The 19,524-nt window shown below is 35.1% G+C and overlaps 3 protein-coding genes across 5 annotated transcripts; 2 read left to right on the top strand and 1 right to left on the bottom strand.

The window, feature by feature from the left end:
- Positions 1 to 251: 251 nt before the first annotated feature.
- LOC18032231 lies at positions 252 to 3,473 on the bottom strand. The gene is made up of 2 exons (XM_006419713.2): positions 919 to 3,473; positions 252 to 826 (listed from the first exon to the last, which is right to left on the bottom strand). The coding sequence occupies exons 1-2, from the start codon at positions 2,971 to 2,973 to the stop codon at positions 401 to 403; spliced, it is 2,481 nt and encodes an 826-aa protein (XP_006419776.1). The 5' UTR covers positions 2,974 to 3,473; the 3' UTR covers positions 252 to 400.
- A 2,954-nt stretch (positions 3,474 to 6,427) lies between these two features.
- On the top strand, positions 6,428 to 10,971 carry LOC18032236 (galactokinase). Of its 3 annotated transcripts, none has more exons than XM_006419712.2 (13): positions 6,428 to 6,716; positions 7,123 to 7,307; positions 7,410 to 7,456; positions 7,714 to 7,808; positions 7,932 to 8,014; positions 8,165 to 8,233; positions 8,801 to 8,986; positions 9,199 to 9,333; positions 9,506 to 9,640; positions 9,790 to 9,860; positions 9,955 to 10,032; positions 10,349 to 10,490; positions 10,582 to 10,971. In XM_006419712.2, exons 1-13 carry the CDS (start codon positions 6,554 to 6,556, stop codon positions 10,690 to 10,692), a joined length of 1,500 nt encoding a protein of 499 aa, XP_006419775.1. In that variant the 5' UTR covers positions 6,428 to 6,553; the 3' UTR covers positions 10,693 to 10,971. The 3 variants fall into 3 exon arrangements, with proteins under 3 accessions (XP_006419775.1, XP_024047135.1, XP_024047140.1); XM_024191367.1 differs by having other exon boundaries at positions 9,943 to 10,032; XM_024191372.1 differs by lacking the exon at positions 8,165 to 8,233 and having other exon boundaries at positions 9,943 to 10,032.
- Positions 10,972 to 14,381: 3,410 nt separating this feature from the next.
- Positions 14,382 to 18,828, top strand: LOC18032243 (protein ABCI12, chloroplastic). Its single transcript, XM_006419708.2, has 7 exons — positions 14,382 to 15,044; positions 15,430 to 15,546; positions 16,203 to 16,439; positions 16,736 to 16,900; positions 17,035 to 17,110; positions 17,962 to 18,026; positions 18,494 to 18,828. The coding sequence occupies exons 1-7, from the start codon at positions 14,664 to 14,666 to the stop codon at positions 18,644 to 18,646; spliced, it is 1,194 nt and encodes a 397-aa protein (XP_006419771.1). The 5' UTR covers positions 14,382 to 14,663; the 3' UTR covers positions 18,647 to 18,828.
- Positions 18,829 to 19,524: the final 696 nt, after the last annotated feature.

Raw genomic sequence — 19,524 nt, 5'->3', positions numbered from 1 at the left:
TTGTTTCATTTTATCGAATTTTATCGAGCTTTCTTAGTTATTTTTTACAGAATTCGTTTTTCCTTGAATGATTTTAGTGTGATTTTGTCTGGGCACGGCCCCATAATTCAGTGTGCTCATCTTTATCTTACCATGAGCCTATTTAACAAGAAGTTGGCAGAATATTTCAAAGGAAATGTTAGATTAATTATCTACAGTACACGTGACAGTGATATCTCAACAGAAGGCATTATGAATCTTGGTAGGTAGAATGATATAATTGACATCTTTATTACTTGAAGAAAAGGAATCTTTTATGGCTTTTATGCATGCATATTTACAAGAGTGTCGTAATTTTTTTTAAAAATTTTTCTCCAATGCACAAAACTGATTCTGGAAATCAGTGACATTTTGTATGGCATTATCCACCCATCAGCAACATCAATGCAGTTTCAGCCAGTGAGTGAATTGATACGCTGTGCCGGCTTACTCCAACAGTGCCTGAGAAGATATTGAAATTTTCAATCTCTGCTGTGGTCTCAATGACACTTTCTAGCACCATCTCCAACCCCAGATTCTTGAAAATATGTACATTTGTTGCCTTGTCTCTCATCATCCAAATTGCCAGCTCTATGGCATACCTCCTTATTCTCGGAACCTTAATTGGTGGGTGTTGGTATTTCCTCAGAATCTGGACTAATGTATTAGCTAAATCGATTTCCATAATTCCAGCTCTCTCGAAAATGTTGCTAGATTCTTCAGGAGTCATGAATCTGAAAACTTGTGCCGCTAGTCCAACCATCACTTCCTGTAATTTGTACTCTTCTGATGTGATTGCCTTGAGAATCTGCATTGAAGAACAGGATTAGGACTATGACTCTTATTCTGTTTGAATAAAAATTTGGTAAGAGAAGAAAATAGTTTGTTGTAAGCACTTACTGTGGGAGCAGCAGCTGTGACTCCTCTTAACTGATTGAAGCAATCTGCTCCACTAGAGGCACACAAATTTCTTAAGATTCTTGCAGCATTTACACGAACCAACGGGACTGCCAATGTTTCCACTAGCTTGTCCACCACCTTCAATTTCAAGATCCGGTGGCAATTACTTTTGCTATCCAATGCGAGCATTGCTAGTGCTTCTCCTGCGGCAATTCTTACACAGTTCTGGTTCTCTGGCATTCCCTCTTTGAATAAAATGTTGAACAATTCCTTGAGCATTCCACCCGTGCCTCCAATCCTCTCTGTTGCATCTTCCTCTAGTGCCAGACTGGTTAGAATGTCAATGCCCAACTTTTGCAGCAATGGGTGTTTCTCTCCATGTAGTAAAATATCTCTGATGTTACTGATTGTGAAAACCACCTCTGAAATCTCTCTTCTAAGATGTTCCCCTGTGATACCTGTTGTGCTTGCCAGCATCTTTACCAGTTGGAGGGAGCGCCTCACAGTCAGAATCTGAGATGATGTGTCATGCTCATTCCTTAACAAACTCTCTTCGGCATGTGTAAAATCAATGATCTTTGGTAGCAGCCCTCTTGTATTTCCAATCTTTCCACAGTTATCATGGTTACGGGCTAGTTTCTTCAGAATGAGAAGTCCTAAATGATTAAATGTCCAGAATCCATAATTTGCATGATCAAGAATGATTTTCTTTTCACCAATTTCATCAGTTGCAGCACCAGAGCTCCTATTTGTTTGGAGCAGAGATGATATTGATTCCATTGCTCCAGGTATGCCAGCTACTCGAAGAGAGTTCTGCTTTTTGCCAGCTAATTTTGACAATATTTCTGCAGCTGATCGCCTGATCTCTTCCTCTTGTGGATCTTTCCAGTTCAACATTTCAACAAACCTTTCAATCACAGAGAGATTAATCGCAATCTTCTGGAGGGTGTCATCAGAAAACCGCTTACTCATTGCAAATTGGCGAAGAATTCTAGCTCCAATGAGCTGCTCATCAGGAGAATTTGAATCCAGGAGCTCCATACCAAAAATAACCATATCCATTTTCAATCCATCGAAGATGCTTCCATTGACACATTTTGAATATGCATCATAGAAAAACCTTCGAATTGAAATAATACCTGAGGGCCCCAAGTCGCATTCTTTGTTCACCTCTTCCAGTAGCTTACAGTAAATGACATTCCACTCCCAGTAAGCTTTCTCCGACAGAAACAACAAAGCCTCTGCCAAGGCCAAGGAGTAGAAAATATTCAGAGCTGCTTCCCGGTTCCTTTTGTCAGTATCTCCTTTAGCTACATCCCCGTAGTTATGTTTTATCAGCTTCATCAGTGAGAGAACTATGCAGGCTGTTGCTGATGCAAGCTGGAGCCAATAGAGAAGCTTACTGATATTTCTTGTAAGGAACACCCATTGAGCATATGGTAAAAGTGGAACATCTGCACTTTCCCATGTCCGGGTTGGCTTTCTCTGGCAGTTTCTTGATCCAACACTTCTTTCTGTTTTCTCCCTAGTCCTTTGACTGTGGTTTCCAATAACCATTGGCCGGAACATTGATTTGACAGCCTCAATGAGATGATGTGAGCCAGATTTGATTGCTTGAAAACTATTAATTCCAGCACCTGCAAGTGACCAGGTGGCTTGGTGTTGCCATTCTAGCTCATGACTTCTGCTAAATATACGGGCACCCTCAATCAACAAAATGATGGTGATGAACCAGAAGTCAGTCTTATCCAAGGTGATAGCAAAACCACCAAGAAGAACAACTGTTGCCCAGATGAACCCAAGAGTTCCCAGGCCAGTAGCTGTCTTCTCAAGAATTGCAAGGCGCAGAGCAAAAAGGGTCAGTTTCTTTTCAGGTGCACGAACCACAGGTGTCATTGGAGAAACAGAACTTGCATTGCTACTATCTCCTTTTCCATTGCTGCTCTGAGGTTCAAAAATGGTGGTACTAGAACCTGCTGTTTCACTAAGTGTTGGAAGCTCAAGGACATTCAAATGAATGCTCCCATCATCGTCTGTGGACACCCCGCGTTCCATGTTGCAGAATCAAAACAGCTCTCAAAACTTAGTGCTTGTTAATAATGGTTATGTTTGGTTTGAAGTGGGGGAAGTGTTGGGTATTTATAAGCAAAAGAAGAGAATGAGCTTGGGGTGCACGTTTCTTATGCGAAAATAAAAAAGCAAAATATGACGTTAAGTTATCTCTCTTTCTGTCAATTTTCCCAGGAAGTTTTGTTATATTTTCTTATTGGGTCCAGCTCTTATGGCTTGGTGGGCAAGGATTTTTCCCTCTTTCACCCCTAAAGTCTTTTGTTTGCTGCTCATAAGTTTCTTGATCAAACAACCAAATGCTAAAAGCTCCTTTTATTAGTCTGCTTAACCAAAAGCGATTTTTCTTTTCTACTTTTGTCATCAAACTTTTTCCCTCTTTATTTGAGTAGCAGAACAAAGCCATTGGGGAAGCAATCAAAATCAATTAAAGGGTGCAATTATAACCATGGGAAATTACTTGGAATTTATCATATTCTTTGAAACAATACCATAAAATTTCTTCTCCGAAGCATTGACTTACAATTAGATAACAAGTGGCGCTCAATTTTTTTGTTCTTCTAAAGATGAGAACAAGTTGGAAACATTTTTCAACTAAAAGTTCATTAAAAATCAGGATATGATTTGTACTCAGAAGATTAAGATGATTGCCAACTTCAAACTGTGTAATTTGTTAACGAACAAACCGGCATTATTTATTTATAAATAAATTTTAGATTATCCTCTCGTAAATTGACTATATTTAAATTATTTTTTTTCTAAAAGAAAAAAAATTAAATTACCCTCATTTTAATTGAGATTTTAAAAAATAAAGGAGTTATTTAAAAATAATCAATTTATGAGAGCGATGACTCAAAATTAACCCTTTATTTGTTTCCACTTGAATCCCTCAACTCATACTTTTTACTTTCATTTTTATTTTCAAAAATATTATATATGTAAATCAAACTCCTTTCACGGACAAAGAGATTTTATAATGGAGAAGTAAACCCAACTCAAAATTATCACCGACAAAGAATTGAATTTTCATTTATGGTAGATAATAATTTTTTTCAAAATAATAACAATAATAATGATGCTTACCACTCTGCCACTACAATTGCTTTACTCATTATATCTTCTAGACTTTTTGTGGTCACTTCATTATTGAAAGGTGTTTCAAACGCGTGAACTGGGCAATTTGGATAAGTTGTAGCTTGCAAAAATGGACATGCGGATAAGAGTCATCTTGAGTCAAGTTAAAGGCTACAATGGTAACCAATAATAACATTTGATTTGCGTTGAGCGAAATCTTTGTCAAATTATATCTTCCTGCATAATTTAAGTTTCCAATGTTGTCCTTTCATCTTATCTCTTTCGTTCGTAGCTTTTAGTTAATAATTAAGTTGCTGTTGCTTCTTGTCTTAAACATACTAGAAAAAGCACGTTTTAAAAAAGGATCCAGCTTGAGAGAGATGAATTTTTTGTAACTTTAAATCAATAATATAGTAGGCATAGTCATAGATAAGACAAGATGGGATGAGCCCAAAATTGGCTAATTAATATTTTTAGGGCAAGTTTGTATAATTTTTTCCTCAACAGCAACTAAATTCATTCTTCACTCTTAAGTTCATATAAGTTATGAAGAATTTAGTGAGGACATTTATTGTTTTCTTTCATTATTATTATTATTATTATTATTATTTAGTAATTGAAACATTGAATGTACTTCAATGAATTTGAAAGCTGTAATTTATTTACCTAATTACATGTCGCATGTGAGTCCTTGGCTTCGGACACTTCCATTTGTGTGCCTCATTATTACACCAATCTTTATTACAAGGTTATGTATGTTTCCGCAGGAATTAGCTTTCACAGAGAAAACATTGAAAAGAATTTGGATGCTTGTGCGATAAGCACAAACTTTTTTTTTTTTCAATAATTAACAATAATATTTCTACAGCTAAAATACTCGTACAATCTTGTATAAAATATGCGGTGTAACACAATCGGTCGATTGAAAATATAAATAATAAAAATAAAGTATTTGAGTTATATGGTACTTTTCCCATTTGAAGGTAAGAGAAAAAAGGATAAGAAAATATTGTCATTCTCTCTCTAATTTCTCTCTTTACAATCAAATTTAAAAGGCTAACTTAAGCCTTGAAAGGTTGTTGTCGGCAACCCCGGCACCTTTTATAATTTTTTTTTAAAAACAATTAACAACAAGGAAACACTTAATTTGAAGCACTCGCCTCAAGAAAAAAAAATAAGCCACAAAACTTGATTTAAAAGAAAGTCTGAAATAAAAATCAATCACATCAACAGTTGTGATTATTTTTACATTAATCACACCTTACATATTAATATTTTGAAGAGTTGACATGAGCCCCTAAGGGAGACCTGCCAAGCATTAATTTAATAAAAGCTACTGAGAATGCTAGCTTGGAGTTCAACAAAATAATTCACAAATCAATATATGAATTCATCCAAATTTGTAATTGAAATTCAACAAAATTATAAAGATTTTTTTTTCTTACTTTAGTTAAAAGTGTAATGATATTTATAAAGTTGGGATATAAAATTTTTATTTTTTAAATGATGTGGCACTTGACATGTCATTCATTATTGTGAAATTATCTCTTTAATATAAGAACTCAATTCTTACTAAACACATGATAGTCATTAATTTGTGATACGATCTTTATTTTTCAATTAAAAATTTATCTAAGTCATCCAACAAAAGGCCAATAATAACTCACGATTTCATTAATGTAATTGGACTTCCTAATTTTTCTTTTTAATCTTGACCAGATTAATTAATCGGTGGCCACTTATAAATTAATTTGTTGCTTCTTCTTATCATAAAACTTTATTTGGCAAGCACTTGATATTTACTAGCTAGACTAGAATATTTCATAAAAATATTTGGAAACAACGTGGCAATAGTAGACGTAACAGCTGTTTTCAAAATTCTTCATCCACATTTTTTTAATATCTCCCGAAGTTCGTTCCCAAAGTTGACACAATCATTTACAAACGGCTGTTGATCAAGAAGACATGAATATCTATTATTAATTAGTTAATTTACTTTTTTTTTTAAATTATCATAATTATTTAAAAGTATTTAAGTAATAATAAGAGATTTTAAAGATATATAAATAATAATTTTAAAGATAAAATCGTTAATTTATTATATTTTTTTTAACTTTTAAACGGTAGCTAATAATTTTATGGTCGATAGATAATTTTTATTAATTTAAGGTAAATGATTAATATATTTTTAAAATATTATAATATTTTTAATAAAAATATAAATTTAAAATATACAAATAATAATTTCTTTAAAAAAAAAATTAGTATCTCACGGAATCTCAATATAACCGCTACATTTCATGCACTCGATTTGGAGGATTTAAATACTAATAAATAATATATTTAAAAAGAGTATTTCTGGGATTATGAAAAAAAAAAAAAATTAATAGACCTGACTCAGGTCTCAAGGTTGGTTGAAACAGACTTTTGAACTGTGGAATGTAACTGAATTGAGCAGTCGACGGTCAAGTAAAGGTCAAACTAGAAAAAAAAAATGGCGAGGCACGAAGAATTACCAGTGCCGACTTTTTGGTCACTGCAGGCAGTGTACGGAGAAGGATTGCAGCTGGAAGAGGCTGAACGTCGTTTCGATAACTTGAATTCAAAGTTCATTCAAGTCTTTGCTCAGCCTCCCGATGTCTACGCGCGATCTCCAGGTCAAAATATAAAAGAAAAATTTTCGGATTTTTTTGAAAAAAATTAATTAATATAGGATTCTGAGTTTAAAATAATTTCTCTAAAGTGTTATTATTATTATTATTATTCTTTATTAGACGTTTGATGAAGAAAATGGACGGTTGACGATTGATTGTATCTAAACAGGGAGTGTGAACTTGATTAAAAACACTTCAGTCCAGTTCGTCCGTTTGGTTACTGAGAACAAGGAGAGAAAAGAAAAGAAAAGTTTCGATTATTATTTGATTTAATAAGAGTTTGATTTTATTTTAATCGACTTCTGTAGGACCGGAGAATTGTTTTTCTTTTTTTATTTATTTTTTATGATTTTATTGTTGATGGAGAAAATGGACAGTGGATGATTAATCTTTGATTTTGTGTGGCCAGGGAGAGTGAACTTGATTGGGGAGCATATTGATTATGAAGGATATTCTGTACTGCCAATGGCGATTCGGCAAGACGCAATCGTGGCAATAAGGAAGCACGATTCAAAAGAGGCTGAAAAGGTTCTTAAAATAGCTAATGTTAGTGACAAGTACAATATGTGTACTTATCCTGCTGAACCTGATCAGGTGCATTACATTTATTGTTGAGATGGTGGTGTGTGCTTTAATTCCCTGTATTAATATTTGTGTGATTTATCTGGTGGAATGTGCTGTTGTATTTTTGGGCAGGAAATTGACATGAAGCATCATCAATGGGGCCACTATTTCATTTGTGGGTGAGACATAGACTCTAGTTTCATATTTCGCTTGCTAGTTTATGCTAATTTATGCTCCTGTAATTTGAAGAAAGCTTATGTTTTTGGAGATTAAAACTAAACTACAAACTGAAGCGTTAGTTACAAGGTCTTGAAGGATTTCACTTTATTTCGAAATTTCAAGTTAATTGAATTCAGTTTTTACTAAACTTTTTAACTGTCGGGATTATTAAGTTAAATGTTTATGTAGGCATTTTCTAGTGCTTTGTTTTCTTCAGATATAAAGCTTTTTATGAATATGTTAAAGCTAAAGGATTGGATGTTGGTCCACCGGTTGGACTTGATATTCTTGTTGATGGCACGGTTCCAACAGGTAAAATTTTGGATCAATTTCATGTGATATGGCGTTGACTGTGCCTGATGAAGGGAGAAACGGTTGTTATTATTACTAAATTTCAGTTGTTTAATCACATTAACTCGCTTTTCTTTAATCTAGGTTCTGGGCTATCCAGCTCCACAGCATTTGTTTGCTCTTCAACGGTTGCTCTTATGGCTGCTTTCGGCGTGGAAGTTCCAAAGGTGAGAAGTGTTTTTGTTGTGCTTCTGATTTTTCAGAAAATTTTGATAAATTTTGTTGTGTTTTGATACTAGGTATGGGTGAACTCACCTGCCCATGCAGTGGTAAGATATTTAGTTTAAAAATTTTAAGAGTCTTTCCTTGTTTGACAGAAAGAGATTGCGCAACTTACATGTGAATGTGAACAATATATTGGAACACAGTCTGGTGGAATGGACCAGGTTATACACATTTTTCTCTTTCCTACTCAATATCACTGAAATATCCTGAATGTTATCCTGCGTGATCCTTCTTCCCGGAGATTAGTTCTGTAAATGCTTGTGTTGTATTAGGGGCTAGTATCATCATGGATTGCTCTCAAAGAGTTTCTGATCTCAGTTTCTTATTGAATTTTCTGCTTTGGTAGTACCATGTTTGTATTTTCATTTTTTCCCCATCTGTTTGGGATGGTGTTGCATCATGTAGTTTGAACATTGTACCATGGATTGATCAATTGATTTTTATGGTCTCTGTTCAAATGCAGCGACAGTTTACACAGAATTACGTCTTTGCTGGTGCATGCTGACCTACCCACTCTGTGCATGTGGATGCCCAGTTCATCTCCCCATTTTTATACTTCCCCTTAGAAGTTAGACATTATTTTTAGTTTAAAGATGTTTCCCTCAACCCTCTGTAATTTGATTTGATGCATAACAATTTTGATTTTCATTTGTTTAATTTTCTGCTACATCGAGTTGCTATACCTGATGATAATGACACATCATTTGTAATCCTTTTCCCCATCATAGGCAATCTCTATCATGGCCAAATCTGGGTTTGCTGAGCTGATTGATTTCAACCCTATTCGAACAACTGATGTGCAACTTCCTGCTGGAGGTACTTTTGTGGTAGCCCATTCTTTGGCAGAATCTCTGAAGGCTATTACTGCTGCTTCAAATTACAATAACAGAGTTGTTGAATGCCGATTGACTGCTGTAAGTTATATATTCTGGTTTGGTTTGCTGCAATTTGGAAAGGCAGACTAATTACGTTTCGGTTAACTAAAAGAGATGATTGCTTGCTTGGCCAGTGTCAAAATTTGTCTTTGTAGTAACAAATTGCGGATGCCTTATTTTCTGTAACTTCAAGAATATATCAACTTTCTACAGTTATCTGATTGTGCTTATTTGTCATTGGGAATTTTCAGATTGTACTTGCAATAAAGCTTGGAATGAAACCACAAGAGGCAATATCAAAAGTCAAAACTCTTTCTGATGTTGAAGGGTTGTGTGTTGCATTTGCTTGTAAAAATGGTTCTTCTGATCCTGTATTTGCTGTTAAGGTACTACTTATTTATATTATGAGTTTCCTTCTGCTGTTTATTTTAATTAATTGTTAACCAAATTCTGCTATCTGCACAGCATCTGGATCATTTTGGTTTAGTTTATGCATGCTTATTCTCTGTGGTTGATCCCTATTTTTTTCAAATTGCAAAATATTGTCTTTTGCTGAAGGAATTTTTACGCAAGGAACCATACACAGCCTTGGACATTGAGAAGATCACAGAGGAAAAGCTAACGTCCATCTTTGCAAATAGTTCATCTTCTCTGGATGTACTGAATGCTGCCAAGCAATACAAGTTACATCAGGTACTTGTTTTGTCATTTAGCAAAATTTACCGTCTACTCAAAATCATATGAGAGTTATGGGTTTTTGTAAACTTTTGTTGCTCTTAATCTTTTGACCACTAGCCTGAAAGTGTTATTCTCATTTTTCTTTATCAACATCCTCATTGCAGAGAGCTGCCCACGTGTACTCTGAAGCCAAGAGGGTACATGCTTTCAAGGACACTGTATCCTCAAATTTAAGGTAAGTCTTTTTTGTTGGTTTAGGCTATTGTTTTCATACTCTGTATACCTTGTCAATAAAACCTTCAAGATAACTTTTGAAGATTGTTGTGCAGTGAGGAAGACAAACTGAAGAAGCTTGGTGACCTTATGAATGACAGCCACCACAGCTGTAGTGTTTTATACGAGTGCAGGTACATGCATGATTGTGCTTTCCACATTTTTTTACATTTTTTTGTCCCTATGAATTCAAAAATTTTGTGGCCATTGTGTTTATTTTGTGTGTCATTAGTATTACTAGTTCTGCACGCGTCCATGAGATTCTGATTTCGATGGTGACAATTGCAAGAAAACCAGGGCACACGCCCCCACCAACCACACCCCCTCCCACCCAACCCAAAACAAAATTTTCATAGGTAGTCCAATAGAAAATCACCTCATGGGAAAAGCATGGCAGTCAGATTTACATTTTACCTTTTTTTTTTCTTTTGTTTTTTGTTCTCTTACTAGTTGCCCAGAGTTGGAAGAACTGGTGAATGTTTGTCGGAATAATGGTGCTCTTGGGGCAAGGCTTACAGGGGCTGGTTGGGGTGGTTGTGTTGTTGCTTTGGTAAAAGAGAGCATTGATTCACAGTTCATCCTCAACTTGAAGGTACTCTTTTAACATTTTGACTGAAATTTTCCGCTCATAAATTTATAAATGAATCTTAAAAACATCTATGGACTCTTTTATATTTTATCAGGAACAATTCTACCAGTCGAGAATTGACCGAGGCGTAATCAACAATAACGATCTTGGCCTTTATGTTTTTGCCTCTAAGCCATCAAGTGGTGCCGCTAAATTCAAGTTTTAGTCTCTGTCCAATTGATATCAAAGTTGAATAAAATTTGAGCTTGCATTATCCGAACCTCTAGCGGAATTTGCCCCACCATGACTTTGATACGCACTTGCACCGCACCAGACACAGAATCTAGAGGCAGTTTATAAATAGCTTAACTAAGATGTCATGGGAAAGAAGATGCAACATTGTTCATCATTTAATGCTAAGATATTTGTGCCTGCCTGTGTATAATATATGTGATGTATTTACATAGTTCGTGGTAACATCCGACTTCTTAATCTTCTTTAAATTTCCCAAAATTAATTAAGAATTACTTATTCATCTAATATACTTCTTCTATCGGGATTTGTACATATCATTATCGCTTATCACTTTATCATTAAAACTTGCCTATCCTATATCTTTAAGCTTGTAGGAGCATCCCAGTGGCTCGCCTGTTTGATAAGCTCTGTGGCTTGTGCATTACTCGCATAGATGAGTATTACTAATTTCAGGAAGATGCAATTAAACAAGTCAAGCGTGTTAAAGCCAAATTTTAGGCAGAACATGAAAAATTTTGATATAAAATTAGCCTAGACATCTTGGTCGCTTGAGCAAAATCACTAGTGAATAACTTAAAAGATTGGAACACGGAAAACATCAGCTCACTTTATCTAGATAATCAGGCGAAATCAGACTCAGTATATATACACCATTCATAGTCTTTGCACCATCTTCTATCAGAAATCTCACTTCAACTGTTTCTTCTTCAATATTACATCTTATCAATTCATGCCGCGAGTTTTTCAGAATGACTTGACCACATTTATTGAGCACAGTGTCTCCATCTCACCATGATAAAGCTCTTCACAAGCCTCAATACTCCCAGACTGCACACCATATTCCTTCATCATCCAAAGCTCAACGTCTATCTTCAATTCGCTACCATCCATCCAAAATTCACGACTGTTTAAATGCAGGCGTCCTTCAATTTGTACAAAAGAAACCTCGGATCAGCAATATTAGGCAGGGAAACGAAATGAAATTTCTCCTTGGCTAAATCAAAAGCAACAATGCGCAAAGCAGAATAGGCAATTCCTTCTTGATGTTCAGGAATCCTGCCAAGCCAATGGACAGCACCATTGGAAAAGCACTCGCATAGCATATTACAGTTTATCAAACTAAAGTTATGTGAATTAGTTTTCAGTGAGTAAACCTGGACAACGCTTTGATAGTTGGGATCAAGAACCTGACGACTGCCATTGCCATCAGCATCGAAAACCTTGTAATCATTAGGGGAGCAATCATATCCAATATGATATTTTTAAGTATACACCTGTTTATGGATTCCATATAAAGAAATCTTTATTAGCCGTCAAGAACTATACAGACCAAGCCATTGCACTAACCTACGATGCTGAATAAACAAGTCAATGGAAAATCAAGGCTTATTAAAGATGTTGTTGAACAGTCAAAAGGAATTTGAGACTAGATATTGTTCCTAAAAGGATCCTCTGGGTGTTGATTCAGAGCATTGAGATGCTTGCTGTTGTTGTGATACAGCAAACTTGGGATCTGAAATCAGAGAAAGCAATGACTTCGATACGCACTTGAACCGAACAGGATACTTTATGGGCAATCTTACAAATATCTCAACTAAGATGTCATGCGGAAGATTCACCATTGTTTATCTATTGGCTATTGGGTCCGAAATTAAACTTTACTAACAACCTATTAATCCCAGTTTAACAACAAAATTAATTCATCAGGTTTTGTGTGCATATATCGCACTTTTACATGACATTGTAAAGGTACTGCCTAATCTTAACTCAACTGTATTTAAGGATGCTAAGCTCATTTTGTACCTTGGGAATTTGTAGAAACATCGGCCAGGAGAAAGAGTAACCAGTTTGATAAAAATTTTAGGCAGAACATGCAAAATTTTGATTTCCAATAAGCCTAAATGGCTTTGTCAGTTAAGCATGCACATCACAATGGCACAATGCAAGTAAAAGGAACATGAAACTCAATACAAAGGGATAAAAAATACTAAATATAAACCAAAACAAAGCCAAGTTGTTGTATGGTCAATTGGTCATAAAGAAACATTGGCTGAGACTAGACAGTGCAAGCAACTGCTACACAGCATTCATTATCTTCACACCACCTCAATTTATAAGAACTCATCTCAATGGTCTTTTTTATTCGATTGCATCTTATCAATTCATGCCACCGTTTTTTCATAATCAATTCATCATATTTTGGTGAGCACAGGGTCACCTAACTTGCAATGATCATCAAGTTCGTTACAAGTTTCAATTTTGGCTAATCTAAACCAGGAAAGCCATACTGCATGTTCCCTCATTATCCAAAATTGAGATTGACAACAGCTCAAACAAGAGTATCCTTCATATTGACTACGGATTAGACAAAGCAATCCATCAATAATGCTCAAGTCAATAAATTTTAGATAAAGCAATCCATCAATAATGGGCAGCAAGATGAAATAAAAACTCTCCTTTGCTGAATCAAGAGCCACAATGGCTGAAGGAACATTGGCTATTTGGACATACGATAAATCAGGCAAACTGCCAAGCCAGTGGATGGCTCCATTGACAAAGCACCCATCTAATCTTCTAGGGCATATGTAACTAATCGCATCATAATAATGTATCTTTCTCCATGTATTAGCTTTCATTGACAGCACTCTGACAAAAACCCCGTACTCGTTGGAGAATAAATCATAGCCAAAACCATAGATAAAAACTTCCACAAATGGAACTTCAAGATCTGGTAATTTTCTATAAATACCAGTTGATGGCTTCCATATAAAGTAATCCTTGTGCTATTATGAGTGAGAGCTAGACGACCAAGCCATTACATGAATCTATGATTTCAATGGAATCTGGTAACCTCCAGGGAAAATGAAGGCTTTCTAAAGATTCTGTCAAGCAGTCTAAGGATTTAAGATTAGTGTTGTTGCTAGAAGGATTCTGTGAGTGTTGATTTTATCTTCTTGAGACGCTTGCTGTTGTCGCAATAGAGCAAACTTAGGATCTGAAATTAGAGAAAGCCATGGCTTAGATTCACACTCGAGCTGTACCGACCAGAGACTTGACAGGCAATGTGAAAAATATCTCAACTAAGATTTCATGGGGAAAATGCAACATTGTTTTATCTATATACTGAGCTGAAATTTCAGACTAAGGTATTTGTGTATAATCTATAGATGGTAGGGAAGTCCTAGCCTCTTCTAATTTGGCAAAACAAAGGATCAGGATGTGAACCAATCGCGTTATCACTTGATCACTATACGGGATTTAAAATTATACAGGATCAATCTTAATTCAACTGAATTTAAGGAGGCTTAGTTTATCATATACCTTTAGCTTGGTCAGTTCTGCTTCTTGCGCATGCAGTCGGTCATCACTGAAAAGACTTTATTGCAGAGACTAGTGAATGAAGCTGAAAAACTTTCCCCTCATGTGTTGATAAAAGAATTTTGTCACTATACTGATTTTGACTCAATATATGGTACCAATTCCATTTTGTATATTGGTAGAGAAATAATTTATTGAGTTAAGCTATGAGTAATACACCACATTATTTTCACTAATGAAGCACTAGTTAATAGTTGGGAATGGTAAATTAGTGAATAGTTCGAATCTTGACACTTATACATGATCATTTGAACTTATTGTAGGCTCAAGTCAGCTATTAGGACTCAGAAGTCGATTATCCAAACTAATTAAAAGTTCATCTCCATATCATTTTTTTTTTTTAATCTGAAAGTTGAAATGAGGTAAGAACAACTGGGCTTTGGGCTTGAACTTGGGCGTGCTTTAAAAGTCTTGATATCCTTTTTTTTTTTTCCTGAATTATCAATTATCCTCGTATCAGTTATCACCATATTCCCGCCACAATAAAGCAGAAGTACTGCACCAACTCAACCGTCAACGAATATAGTTTCTTTCCTTCTGGGGGGCAGTCTGAGAGTCAGGCTCATGAGTTGCACTCACAGTTCAAATCCAACGGCCAGTTTCAGTTTATCTTTCCAATTTCTCTCCCCAAATCCTAAAACCACAATTCCTTCAAATTCTACTCTGATTCTCGCCCGAAATTGCTCGAACCCTAGGTTATATCTTCCGCTGAGCAAAACCCAGAAACGAATTTTAAAAAAAAATGGAGATTTTGTAATTAGGGCTTCAGTGCGGGACAAAAACAATAATAACGGAGCTAGTAATTGGGTGAATTGGTTGCCCACCGAAGCTTTTTCGGCTGATAAAGTTTTCAGGTTGATTTCAACTGCCACTGCCAGTCCCATTTACCAGTTCATTGCTTCCCCTTCCACATTCTTGCATTCCGTGGACGCTAGAATCAAATTGGTAATTTCTATTTTTAATCTTAGTTTTGTTGTTGTCTTGCTTTATTGTTGCTTTTACTTGATGTTTTTGTTTGTTAATGTTCAAAAATATGCGGGCTTGTTCAAGAAATGAATTTTTCTTTTCTTTTTTTTTGGTGGATACAAATTTTAGTTCTTTTTAAATTGGTTTTTAGTTCTTTTTTAAATTGGTTTTAAGATTATGACTTTTAATTAGAGACATTTGTGTTATGGACAGATTGTTTTACTCTAAAGTTCCAATTGTGCCTGATTTTAAACGTGGTTGATTTTGTGTAATAATCAAATTGAGTAACTTATATATATCTGCTGATGGAACCTTTTACTTTTAAAAGTTCTAATTTGGATATCCAATTACATTGACTCTTCAGGTATGGCTCTTGGCTCTTGTTTTGTTACCAGCTCGATCACATATATTAATGCGGTTTGGGCTGGTGGTATTCACAGCTCTTCTGTCAATATGGATCCTCCCAAAACAAGTGTGGATGGTAAGTGTTTTTCTTTCATGTTTTAACTATAAAGGCCGATGTGTTTGGACAAAGCTGTGGTGTCCGTGTATAACTCTCTGACGTGTATTATTCTGTTGCTTAATCTATTGGGTTAAACCGACATGTTACAATAAGGCAGTATCTTTCAAAAAGGCTGTTAAACCATTGCATCATGAATAGGTGATTAGTTCATTGATATGAAAATCTGGCTTTGCAAGTGTGATTGTACAACTGCAGGCGAATTCTTCTGATTCTTGCTAGATGATACAATGAGTTCTAAGAAAATTGGCTTGCTTTGGACAAGTGGTACAACGTTGATGGATGTATTGATAAAATTGTATAAGATGTTGAGATCTGTGGTCTGCTGGGTTATGTTAACTCATCATGAATGTAAAGAAAAATATAGTTTCTTTAGTCTGAAATGTCATGTTTCTTGCTGACTCCATCCCCTGCTGATTGATTTTATTTGATTTTCCCTATGGTATTTTTTTTTTATTTTTAAGTTAATACCAGCATATCTATATTTGAATGGTGATCTTGGCAATCGTATGTAATGTAGATGTAATTTTCTACATGTTGCTAATCCATGCAATTTTTTTTTCTTTTAATAAATGTTTCACATTATTATCTTGTAAAATTTTGAATGACACTTGTAGGATCAACTGGGAAGAGTCTCGCTGCTTTCTGGAGTTTTATTTATAATGTTGGGGCTAGGTTCAGATGGTGTACCTTCTCTGGTCCAGTCAAGAACCCCTCCCTCTGCAATCACGGGTTTGCCTAATCTTCCTATTTCTCTGGGAGGTTATTCTTATTTAATAATGAAGCTAGGACCATTACAGTTTACGAGGAAAGGCTTGTCAGTTGCAAGCACAGCTGCCTGCTTAACCTTCACTGTAAGCTTTTTCCCCTTATTTCTCTCTTAATTTTTATTCTTTTCTTGTGGGGTTGGGGCGGGGATGGCTCCTGCAATCCTTCTTTAAACATTTGAATTAGTAAACCAACCTGCAAATACATATCTTCAATATGGAGTTGCATGACAAATCAAAAAGAGAAGAGGATTATGTGAATATCTGAAATGACTTGTTGAATATACAGAACATTCATATATATGGGGCATACTAGACTTGATTTTCTCAAAACAAATGAACTCTTGATTATTCTGAGATTTAGGTCTCTATTTTTGTGAAAGATCTTCCAAAGCTCAAGCCTTTGCCTGGCAACCACTACCCCTGAACAACTTGCATTTGCTTTGCGGTGGTTTATGCTTCCTCTGACATACATTGGTGTTCCGGTGGCTGAGATAGTGCTTACCCTTTTGCTTTCATTGAGATTCATCAGTCTAGTGTTTGATGAGGTAAGAGAGGGAATGGTTGTTCCTTTTCTAATATTAATATTATCAAAGATTTATATGAATATGTAATTGTTCGCAATATCTATTTACTGCTTCTTTTTTTTATAAGAAAGAATTCTCACTATTTGTGTTGGTAGGTACGTAATGTCGCATTGGGAATAGTATCTCGTAGGATAAATTGGAGACAATTGACAATGCTGGAGACGATTGATAGTAAGTTCTATATTCGAAGGGCATTTTTTTTTCTTTTGCTTCTGTTATTTTTTGTTTCCAATTTTTATATTTGCACTGCTATTCAGCATTAGCGGCTAATGAAAACTTTAGAATTTTCCTTGGATGCATGGCAAATTTTCAATTATGCGTTCCATCATTTTTTGCTTCATGGAAAAATATGTTTTGGTCACAAAACTTGTAATCCTGGTTTGTCTAGTATTCTGAAGTTTCAAACTATTCATAACTTTATTGTACTGTTGAATAACTCTGAATATTAAGGTTGTCTGGGAACACTTTCCTTCTCTAATCTTATTTTCATGATCGAATACATCATAGTTTAGAATGTTTACAACAATTCTGAAATCCCAAACCTACTAGGCTTTGCTGTTTTAAATTCAAACTTTTAGCCAAAAATGATATGGGCATCGCTGGATTGTTGATACATACCGAGCTGCGGCTCATATTTATGTCAAACGGTTTCTGAGTCTTTTTTCTTATTTCTGAGATCTCCATTAGATTTTATTTGAATATGGTCCTGTGTCTGTTGTAGCAGCACCCTTTCTATCTCTAATGTTTTCCTGCATTAGTGTGAACTTGTATTTAATAATTATATGATGATACAAGTAACAAGAATGTGTGAATGAATAATTTTCCTTACCTCTGTTTCAGATTGAGATTGGTTTGTCGGTTTTCGGCACTTTCTGTCAGTGAAAATAAATGACTATGAAACCTTATCTGGGTATATCTGCAATGACAATCGTATCTAACAGTAGTATACATTCTGGTCTTATCTACTTTTGCTTGTATAATTGAATCCTAACACATTTTTCAAATTTCTCTTGGATTTGCAGTTTTTGCTTCCTACATTCGCCGGATCTTCAAAAATATTTTCGGCCACGCTGAGCAAATATCTCAGGTTTATTGGACACATTATGCCTTTTTGTTCGATTACATAGTTATGATGTTTCTTGATCTGAGCTCTAGTAGTTTCCAAGAATATGTGGCTCATGGACAATCTTTCAATGGGTTATCAGCTCTCTTAAATTGCTTTTATATATTGGCAATGCATAATTTCAAATCATACAGACTTGGGAATAATTGAAACTACTGTCGTCAGTTAGAATTCATTGAATGAGTGGGTTAGAGGATGTATGGAAGAAATTGTTTTCGAGAGTTGAGACCTTTTGCAAGAAAAATGTCTGGGTTTGTTAACCTTTTTCACATGTCTTGAGATTCTGAAAGATTGCTTCATTTTTTAAATTCTAAATAAGTTTCGATCTCATAGTTTATCACTAGTCTTTGACTCTTTGCCATAAGTAGCTGGAAGATTGCTAATTTTAGAAATTCTGAAATAGTTGTTTACCTTCTTTATTGTTCTTACAGGCAATGATTGTTAGAGGCTTTCGGGGGGACAGCAGCACTCACAAAATTTACTCCTTTTCAAATTCGTCCATTGGGGTGGCAGATTTTGTGTCCTTGTTTTGCCTGGTTGGTGTTGTAGGTGCTGCACTTGTGTCAGACCGCTTCCTTCTTTGATACCCATGTTCACGCTCGCCGCGGTAATTTTCTTTTTGTATCAAAATACCAGTTGAGAGTAATTGGGTTCTTGTTTTTATTCTGTAGTTCTGGATTTGATATGATCTGAACTCATGTTGATACTTTGGTGCTGTAATCTTGACAGGATAATCTTTTTAGTGGATGATTCAATATAGTTACATTTAGAACAAATTTTACTGCATGATTCAAGAATAGAATTAACAAATTTTACTGCATGATGATTCAAGAATAGAATTTTCAAAGCTATGTTATTGAACATGCATATGAGATGTGGCCAACCAACAATATCCAAATGGTAACAGAAAGCATTTTTGCACTAAATTTAGAATGTAACAATTAAAAATGCTTTAATTCATGTGTAATTCCTGATTTGGTTTACTCATGAGTTTTTCAATAACAAGTGCTCAATTATTAGGCTGTTTTATTTGAGATATTATATTAATATTATTTTATTTTAATGAACCTTGTCGAGGGCTCGAGGCGAGGTCTTTAATTTTATTTTTATTTTTTAAGGGTTGAAGGGGAGAAGAAACAAATAATAGCACTTAAACGGCGAACGGTGTGATTTACCTCTTAAAATAAATATAAAACTGTTAACGGTAGATTATAGAAAAAGCCAAATACAGGGACACTCCTCCTAATGGAACTATAGGAAGGCTCTGCTTTATTTGAGATGCCTCGCAGAAGGCAGAACTATTCTCCTCTTCTTGTGATTGCCTGTAAAAGATTCTTGTCATCAATGAAATTGAAAATAATTATATCATAAAGATGACAAAAATAAGAGGAGAAAATAATTATATCATAATTGAAAATAATTTTTGAATGCCTTTTCTTCCGGATCGTATAAAAGAAACATG

Source organism: Citrus clementina, unplaced genomic scaffold (assembly GCF_000493195.1).
Source record: "Citrus clementina cultivar Clemenules unplaced genomic scaffold, Citrus_clementina_v1.0 scaffold_9, whole genome shotgun sequence".
Classification (NCBI taxonomy): domain Eukaryota; kingdom Viridiplantae; phylum Streptophyta; class Magnoliopsida; order Sapindales; family Rutaceae; genus Citrus; species Citrus x clementina.
Note: the sequence above shows the minus strand (reverse complement) of the source record. Positions and strands in the feature narration are given on the sequence as shown.